This window comes from Poromitra crassiceps (genome assembly GCF_964638095.1).
Source record: "Poromitra crassiceps genome assembly, chromosome: 30".
Lineage (NCBI taxonomy): Eukaryota > Metazoa > Chordata > Actinopteri > Beryciformes > Melamphaidae > Poromitra > Poromitra crassiceps.
In genome coordinates this window covers 13,318,266-13,327,899 of record NC_139652.1, presented here as the reverse complement: position 1 = coordinate 13,327,899, position 9,634 = coordinate 13,318,266, and the positions used below count along the sequence as shown (strand labels likewise).

Genomic DNA, 9,634 nt, shown 5'->3' with positions numbered 1-9,634 from the left:
GTGTGTGTGTGTGTGTGTGTGTGTGTGTGTGTGTGTGTGTGTGTGCGCGTTCTTTTACGCTTCTGTTGTATTCTCACTGCAGCCATCCCCGGAGATGTTACCAAACCAATATGAATTTATACTGTGTATATATTCCATCTCTCAGGTGGCATGGCTTTCGCACTGATCAGGGAAGAGAATTTTCCAGAATCTATTTAGGAGCTCTTTGGAATTCACGGTTCACACGGTATTCAGAAGCCTTGTACGGAGCCTGTGTTTATGCGTTCAGAATGGAAATTAGTGAGTGTACTCAAGCATATATTATGTAGTCAGTGCTTTAGGTTGTTACAGACTACAAAGGAGGTCAAAGGTCAAAGTTTTGCCGGTACTTAAACATTTCTAATCGCCATTCATTAGGCTAGACGAGAATCCAAGGACAAGGAGTGTTTAGCATAGGTGCCTTTTTGTTACTGCCTGCCTTTGAATCCCAAAACTATTTTTGTGTACAGTGTTTAATTTATATTGAGCGGCATTTCTCAACGGATAAGAGGACAGTATAATATGAAATGCTAATTTAATTGCCAGTTGAGGGGAATTGCTGTAAATACACTGACACACATTTGCTATCATCTTGTACGGCACTCAATTGCGCCTGAGGCAAACGCTGTCACACATGAGATGCCTCCCGGACCCACGCCGCATCATCTAATTAAATTTATAGCTGATGATGGTTGTGGTTGATGACTTCTCCTCCCATTCGGCAGCGATCGCAGTAGTAATGAAACAACCATGATGATAGACTCTTCTGGCGCCCTTTTCCATCCAGCCTGCCTCTGCGATTCTGGGTGAACATCCTCAAGAACCCCCACTTCATCTTCGACGTCCACGTGACGGAGGTGGTGGACGCCTCGCTCTCCGTCGTCGCCCAGACCTTCATGGACGCCTGCACCAAGAGCGAGCACAAACTCAGCCGGGTGAGTGGGAGCAGGGAGGAGGAGGAGGAGGAGAGAGGAGAGCAAGAGGGGAGCGGGAGTAGGATGAGGAGAACCAGGTTATATGAGAAGTTAAGAGTGGCAAGAGGAAGGTCAGAGATAGCCTAGGTAAACCCAGCCACCACATGACCTGCTCTCTCAGTTCCCAGTCACTATCACATAGTGATAGTGACTGGGAACTGAGAGAGCAGGTCACGTGGTGGCTGGGATAGTCACATAGTGACTGAGAACAGGTCTGAGAGCAGGTCACGTGGGGGATGGGTTTACCCAGGCTAGGTCAGAGAGGTCAACGCATCTGAAGTGTCTTCCTTGTTTCCCCAGGACTCTCCAAGTAACAAACTACTCTATGCAAAGGAGATCTCCACCTACAAGAAGATGGTGGATGAGTAAGTCCTGCCAGCACGGCACAAATCAGCATCTCATCGCTTGTTTGCGTCCCCGCTTAAAATGCTGATGGTGAAAGGTTTGTCAATATCACTTGTATACTGATAATCATCTAACCTCTTTCTGTCCTCTGTCGTGTGTGTGTGTGTGTGTGTGTGTGTGTGTGTGTGTGTCTGTGTGTGTCTGTGTGTGTGTGTGTGTGTGTGTGTGTGTGTGTGTGTGTGTGTGTGTGTGTGTGCGTGCGTGTGTAGTTACTACAAGGGCATCAGGCAGATGGTATCGGTCAGTGACCAGGACATGAACACTCACCTGGCGGAGGTGTCACGGGTAAGAAAACACAGCTGTCACTTCCATTGCTCTCACTGTCAGTTACTGTACAGTGCCTCCTGGCAAATAATGTGGTGTTTTTTATTTTTATTTTTTTTGCAAAGGCTAGCATGTCTATTTAATGTTAGGATATCAGTGTTTCCCACAGGATTTTGAGTATTTGTGGTGGGGGACCGCAGACCCCCTAGGGGGGTGCGGGGGCATGCCCCCCCTCAAGATTTTTTTTTAAACATTTTAAAGTAAAATGCATGAATTTGGTTTACTTTGAGAAAGCTTAAGAGCAAAATTAAAAGGCTACATCTATGAAGAACATGTCATCATTACTGTGCTGTGGGTTTACAATGACAAACTAAATTTCTCCCTATAGGTCAGGGATACTCAACTTGCTTTGCCACTTTCGTGAAATGATAGAAGGCGAGGGGCCAGTTAATAAACAAACAATATACATTTTTCTGTAGCGGATTGTAGGTTTTTGGGGTGTCAGCCGGAGTTTAGGCTGACAGTGTTGTGCACACCGGATAGTTAGTTAGGTTAAGTTAGTTGGGTTAAGTACATACATAAGTGCCTGGGTAGCGAGCAGATGGTGGTATTTGACAATTTAGCAGCTAAATCATAGATTATTGAAAGATATTCCATATTCCAGACTGAAATGCTATAACAGAAGTATTGGCCAGAATGACATGAACATTTATTGGACACTTATTCAGCGGGTATCTTGCATGTTGCGTTCAGGTGCACTTTTTTTTTTTTTTGGTCAACATCTTTTTGTGGCGGTCAAAATCCTTTTGTGGCGGCCCGCCACAAATTCCTTTATGTATGGGAAACACTGGATATTATGTATTTATTTTTTAAACATAATAAAAAGTAGGTTAAAGTTCCTTTTTCTGTTTTCTCTAAGCTGACTCTAAATTGCCTCTCCTGTTCTCCAGACTCACACAGACAAGCTCAACACACAAGTGGCCCTCCATCAGCTCTACCAGTATGCCAGCAAATACTATGACGGGGTAAGAGCCAGGCCCTTCTCTTCCCTATCGCACCCAACGGAGGCTATTCCTCTGAATGCACTACTGCCCACTATATTATTGGTTTCCCTCTCTTTTCCTCCCTGCACTCCTGATATGCCAGAAGAGTGATTGTATGCAATTTTAATTGAAAGCATTTCTGCGGTACATGAGTTGGAAAATTGCTCTGGAAATTGATTTTGAGGCGGCCATTGTGCATCGCCACTTGAGGTCACACAAAGCGGATAAACAAAACCTAATGAAGGAGTTGGATAAACAAATAGGCCCGTCAGTCTCTCTGAGTGCTGCTCATAAACAATAACCGCCTATATGACACGACTGTTGATGTCAAATAACGCCGTCCTCTCCTCCCACTCCCCACCCTTTTCTCTCTCTCTCTCTCTCTATTACTCTTATCAACCTATCTCGCCCCATTTCTATGCTTTGCCGCGGTTCCTCATTAATTCCTCCTCCCTCGGTCTCCTCCGTTCTCTCTGTCCTCCTATCCCCGCTCCTACCTCCCCTTCCAGATCATCCAATCCCTGGAAGACGACCCAGCTGCCCAGAGTAAACAGCTGACCCTGCGGCTCCAGCAGATAGCAGCAGCCCTGGAAAACAAAGTGACGGATCTCTAACCCACTGGATGGAGGGAGGGAGCGAGGGAGGGATCGGGAATGTAGGGTACTGCCAGTGTCCACAGGGGCTTACTTCTTCTGTCAAGAGAAGGAAACAAGGGAATCAGGAAAGGAGAGAAGGGACCGAGGCGGGCAGATATATTGTACATTTTTAACCCTGGGACAATTAAGTGTCTGCAGCACAGTGGAGTAACAGGGACTAATGAAATACAGATAGAGTGAAAGGGGAGGGAGAAAATGATGGGTTACGCTGTCATAGGTACGCCTTAAAGCTCACTTGCCAAAACCTTGAAGGTCCTGTGCACTCACTCACGCTTCACTGGATATTGTTCCCAGAATGCAGTGCGGGACAAGTCTGAGAATTAAGCCCCTGTGTGCAACACTGGCACAGGAGATAATCAGATGTTCAATTTCTTCCTGTGTAAAAAATGGTTTTAAGAATTGTATTATATATTTTTTTTATCGTGCAGTCTTTATGCGGAAAGCTTTATAAGGAAAAAAAAAATATCTTTTTAAATTGATCGCCTTGTGGTGCGCATAGTGTTTCTATTAGCCTGTGTGTGTGCGTGTGTGTGTGTGTGTGTGCATGTGAAGTACGGCGTGGACGTGAGGCAAAGCGCGCGCGCTCTCCCTAAACGTAAGTGCGCGTTTACGTGCGTTTGTAAATGCGCGCGTGGATGTATGTGCACACACAGGGGTGCCTACTGTCAGGCTTGAGGGCGAAGGGACGCCCACTTTCTGTCGTTTTAATCCCCCCATAGACCCATTTCACAGCAACCGTTGAGGTGGTGAAGCAGGAAGTAAAGCGGGTGTACCCAATACCGTTAATGATGGTTCCATGTGCCAGTGCCAGGGCCCTTGGTTACATCCAGGGGCGGACTGCATAATCGGGCACGTCGGGCAAATGCCCGGTGGCCAGGCCAGGCCACTCACTGAACAGCAGGCCAGGCGCCGCCTACTGGTTTACTAGTGGTTTTATTACTTTATTCAGGTTTAAAGTGGGTGCATCTCATTGTAAAATTGGACTTGGCCCAAATTGGGCTTCAAACGGCCCAAATCGGGCTTCAAACGGCCCAAATCTGACTTTAAACGGCCCAAATCTGGCTTCAAACGGCCCAAATTGGGCTTCAAACGGCCCAAATTGAGCTTCAAACGGCCCAAATTTTTCGCCCCTGTGCGTGGGCCCGTATCTGCCTGGCCTGCTTGGTATCTAATGCCCGGCCTGAATTATGATCCTAGTCCGCCCCTGGTTACATCTGCTTTACCACCTCAGATACGGTTGCTGTGAAAAGGGCCCCGTACCCAGTGACACACCGGAGCCTGCGCGCTCACTGAGCTATATGACAGAGACCAAAGGGTCCTGACAGGGACATTGGCCGATCTAGCGATGCACAGGCTCTTACGAATGACAGGTCACCAATAGTTTAAACAAATGTTTCAATTGTGTGTTTTGTTTTGTACTCACTTTTGCTTCAACCTCGATCGCAGTATGTGCTTGTGGAAATCGATAAATAGCACAGTCTGTCTCCCTTTATTGTACAGTGTCGTGATACATTCCACTCCAACTAAAGCACAGAAATACAACAGTCAAAAGTTTTTAAAGGACGGTTCAGTTTTTGAATGATTGTTTTCAAAGATTTTTATTTGCTAAAAAAAAGAGGAGGAAAAACTAGTTATGTAAGTCTCGCTGTGTCAAGAACAATGATATTGTGTCATGGAGCTACGTCACTCATATTCCTGCAATAATGTCAATGTACCATAAGCCACAAAGCTGTAGTGCCGAGACATTAGACAGCGACGTTATCTTACTAAACACATTCAACTACGGTAGCAATTCAGCAATACATTAGAAAATTATCCATCTTCATGATTCATGCATTTTCAGTGTTATGATTTATGTAGTGCCATTTTATAGTATTACCCTTGTAATGTTCCAAATAATCAACACGCAGTCTGCCTCCTCTGTTGAAATGAAATATTGCTGATGTTAATAATTGGCCAGAGATGCAGTTGGTACTTAAATGGTACGTTTTGAACAAGTTATAATTGTTTTTAGCCTTGGTCTGATGTTGTGGAGGAGGTCGGGTTTAATCATGTACATAATTGTTATAGTAATTGGAATATTGATATGTCAATGTCAGCGCCAAGGGTCAACAGGGCGGGGATGGTCTGTTTTGATTTTTCTTGGGCTATATTCAGTGCCCCCCCTACATTTCATCCGAAAATCGTATACTCCTGTTGACAAATGGTTTAATTGTGCGCCCTCTATCTGAGGATGTGTGTAGTGACAAAACATGAAGACCCCAGAATGTTAGCGATTCCTGCCTTGGCTAAAGTGAGGTTTGCTCAGAGCCTGAGCCTGCCTGCCTGCCTGCCTGCCTGCCTGTCTGTCGCCCTGCCTGCTTCCTCAGCATGGCACCCTGGCATCCTGACCAACAGCACTTGGCACTGCCCACTCAGCATAGTGCAGAGTGGCACTCGGCACAGTGCAGAGTGGCACTCTGTATAATGGAATCAGCAGGGGGAGGCTTTTGATCTTAATTGCATGCCGACTGCAGACTCCATCCTTGTTGTTTACCACTGACTCCTGTCACTGACAGAGTGATGCAAGACGCTTCTTTCAGAGCCTTTCTTTAACCAAAAATGTGCCTTATTGAATAGGATGATACATATATATTGTTTCTAAATTATTCTATCGGTAAACCTAGGTGATTATGATGATAGTGCTATAGACAACAGCAATGTATTTGGACTTGTGATATCTTGTGTGCTGTCAAAAATGCTAGCTGCCCCGCTGCAGCCGTCTGTGTGCCAATAGGCTGGAGACATTTCAGTATGATTTATGTTATGGTTGCGGTTTCCATGTGTGCGTTTCCTTTGGATGTCTGTGGCGTGTGTGCTTAGTAGGACTTTGGTGGCTAAGGCAAAAAAGCCCAAATGAATCGATGTAAAACATTGGCCAATGTGATTTGGGTTTCCCATGAAAATGTCTGACATTCCTAAATTAGTCTGAAGTCAAAAGGGCATCCCTATGTAGATTATTGAGTATAATCGCAAAATTGTTCTAATGGTGTTTCTTTTTCGCCCTGTGTTTCGAAGATATTCCACAGTGTGTATGATAAATGACTATCTATACTCGACAAATTACCTTTCTTACTGCTGTGCAGTTGTTATTTTTATTTTTTGTTTCCTATACCATATAAACCTTTGTAAAAAGAAATTGTTGAAATACTGTATTCTAACTGTATAATCCTATGCATTGAGTCCTGGGAAAAAAAATCCTGTTTGTGCAGTTGTCGAGACCTTTTTTCCATTTTGAAACTTGTGAATGTGCCGTGATGATAAAAGAAACTGGGACACTTCATATTCAATACAGGACCGTTAAAGGAAGCCAACATTTTCCCCCCATGCAAGGCAGCTCAGAAGAAGTTGATCTTGTACATGATCTGGTTGTACTGGATGAACCCAACTCCTCCAAAGGTTGTGTGGACGGAGCGGTTAACCACTCACAGGTTTCATCATACACTCCTCCGTGAATAAACTCAGAGACGTTAATGCCCTTTGTATCTGCTGTGTTTCTTTCACTTTCATAGCTTCGATTTGTTTCATTTGGACACGCTCACCTCTCATGCATATTGCATGGCTTAAAAACCGCCTCAGGCAACAAAGTGTCGAGCTGCTTCACCAGCACAAGCAAGCAGCTTGTCTCAGGAACTGAATATCTAGGTCTTTGGCATCTGTACAGCAGCTCGGTAACATGATACTGAACTCTACATCAGATTCACTGCTTATGCATAAGCAGGAGTAATAAAAATGATTTATGACAAGAATAATCTCTCTCACACCCCAACCATGTACTGGAGGAGATGCCCAAGCACTTGCAACATGAGTTTTACTTCCAAGAACAGATGTTCTTGTACATTATAGTGTTACTACCCATTGTGTGACAGTATCAGTCTTCATATCTAGCCTTTTATGGTCCCTGGATACATCTAGTTTTCCAATACCCAGCATTTGCCTGTCACAATGCTTACAATACCGAAAACCAAGGTCTGCATGAAATGAATTATAATATACCAACATCTCTGTGGTCCCCAGTGAAGGCAGAAAATTGCTGTGAAAACATTAAGTAGCGACTGCTAAGAATGAAATTTAAAAAAGGGAGGAAAGATGAAAGGCAAAATTGCCTCATCTGGCTGCTTAACAAACCTCGACGCAGGGGTGGCGATATCAAAGACGGGCTGGGCCCGTGGAGGCCGACTTCTAACTAGGCAGAATGATGCAGCCTCAGATAGGCTGCACCGCGAGACTAACTTCAAGGGCTGCTACCAAAGCAAGAGTGATTACACTTAATTATCGCAAGCCCCGCATCTTATACACATACACGCTATCCTTGATCTGAAGGAAAATCAAAGGCAAGAACGTACATTCATCTTTAAATGTATGGCTTTAGTCCTATATCGTTTGGAGGGGAGCGAAACCCTATTCGCCATGCATTGCTCTCATGCACTAGTTCCACCTCCAGAAAATCAATGCTACTACAACAACATGGCACACCGAGTAGCCCATAATTATTTCAAGTAAGCCTCTTTTGCAGGGTTTCTTAGCAGAAATTGGGTTAAAATCTGCATGCTCCTGGCATCAGTTTCCCTGCCTGGGAGGCCCCAACGCACAGCAGCCAGTCTCTCCTGCAGGAGATGGTGGTGTTTACCAGCAGGCTGCGTTGCACCTCCACATGTTTCAAACCTAATGAGATTTGGCTTTGATTTCCTCTGCCTCGGGGGGGAAGAGGTGAACTTGGTGAAAATAAAACAATGACGGTGGTGTCATTTTAAACAGTTTTGATGAATAATTTAAAAGCTGCCAAGAAGTTTTTGTAGAGCGTAGGTCCCAGGATTAACCTGAGAGCAAATGAAAAGACAACTTTTTTTGTATTGGGTCTACTTTTAATCTTTAATTGGAACCTGCATTCACCTGTGAAATGTGACATCCTGCTGGGTTAGCCTAACGGGATGATATGATGAGTAGATTTTAAATCCTCCAAACCAGAGGGTCCCACACTTTTTCAGGTCAAGATCCCCAAATGACCCCCCCCCCCCCATCTGAGAAGAATTACCCCAAGGACACCATCTGAGAAGATGTATGGCATAGGCACACACACCTGAGATTTTTGTTGTAAGTGGTAAGAGTGGTGAGAATGAAACTATAAGAAAAACAGTCTAGTCCTTATAACATAAACTTCTAGATAGTGAAGTACAGTGTTGGGGGTAACTCATTACAAAAGTAACATATTACATGTAATATATTACTTTTAGCAGTAACTCAGTAATATAACTTATTACTTATAGGATCTCAGTAATATTATACCAGTTACTTTGTCAATTAACTCAAGTTACAAATTGAGATACATTTTATTAAATCAAAGCACATATTACAAAAAGATACAATCATTTCCTAATCAAACTGTGTGTTTTTATGCAAATAACCACTATAGATGACAATAAGAAAGGAAAATAATAACATTTAGAATTTTGGACTGTTTACACTGACTTCAAGGTGGTTGAAATTATTTTTCGGGATGGTTCCGGGGCGGCAATGTCATTCTGCTGCTGCTGTTATTTTGGTGAAAGTAATGCAAAAGTAGTGTAATAAGTAATGAGTTACTCTACACAGAAAGTAATATTGTAAAGTAATGTATTACTTTCAAATGAAAGTATAGTAATATGTAGTATATTACATTTTGAAAGTAACTTGCCCAACACTGGTGAAGTAAGTAACCATGAAATTAAACTACGGTATATCTCATTTTGCTTGTGTTTCCCTTAAACCCTCTCAAGGACCCATTTGGGAACCACTGCTATAAAGACTTCCATTATAGGACAATCACCAACAACCAAAAGCCTTTCATTTAAAAGTGTCTCCTCGGTCTAGCACACTGACAGCTTACTGACAGTGGCCCGCCTGTTCACGAGCCCGCGTGCTAATATGCAAATATAGTCCCCTGATTGATCAGCGTGTCAGCCAATCATCTGAGACAGTTCAGTCTGTTGTCCAATCATATCCAAGGGGGCGGGTTTTTATTTTGTTGTGGGCAGAGCAAGAGCATCTCTGGTTGTTCAATGGTTGTAGCCTCTGCAGATGACAAATGCTACCCAGTGCAACATAATAACATAGCATCTTGAAATATGATAACGTTACTACTACGGATGCGTTTACAAACATTGGAGCTGCTTCCGATGGTCGAGTGACTGAGTTACACTCAGGTTGCACTTGCTACTGTAGGCACCTAGCGTTAGCTGTTAAACTATAGCATGAT

At 43.8% G+C, this 9,634-nt stretch overlaps 1 protein-coding gene across 1 annotated transcript in view; it reads left to right on the top strand.

Annotated features, from left to right (window-relative positions):
- Nucleotides 1–6,872, top strand: part of LOC310800527 (plexin-B2-like) — a 173,234-nt gene extending 166,362 nt beyond the window's left edge. The window contains exons 33-37 of the mRNA XM_083663138.1: nt 806–953; nt 1,293–1,357; nt 1,607–1,682; nt 2,612–2,686; nt 3,214–6,872. Coding sequence (XP_083519264.1) covers nt 806–953; nt 1,293–1,357; nt 1,607–1,682; nt 2,612–2,686; nt 3,214–3,318 — 469 coding nt within the window. The 3' untranslated portion in view covers nt 3,319–6,872. The remainder of the gene's footprint in view (nt 1–805; nt 954–1,292; nt 1,358–1,606; nt 1,683–2,611; nt 2,687–3,213) is intronic.
- The last annotated feature ends 2,762 nt before the right edge of the window (nt 6,873–9,634 follow it).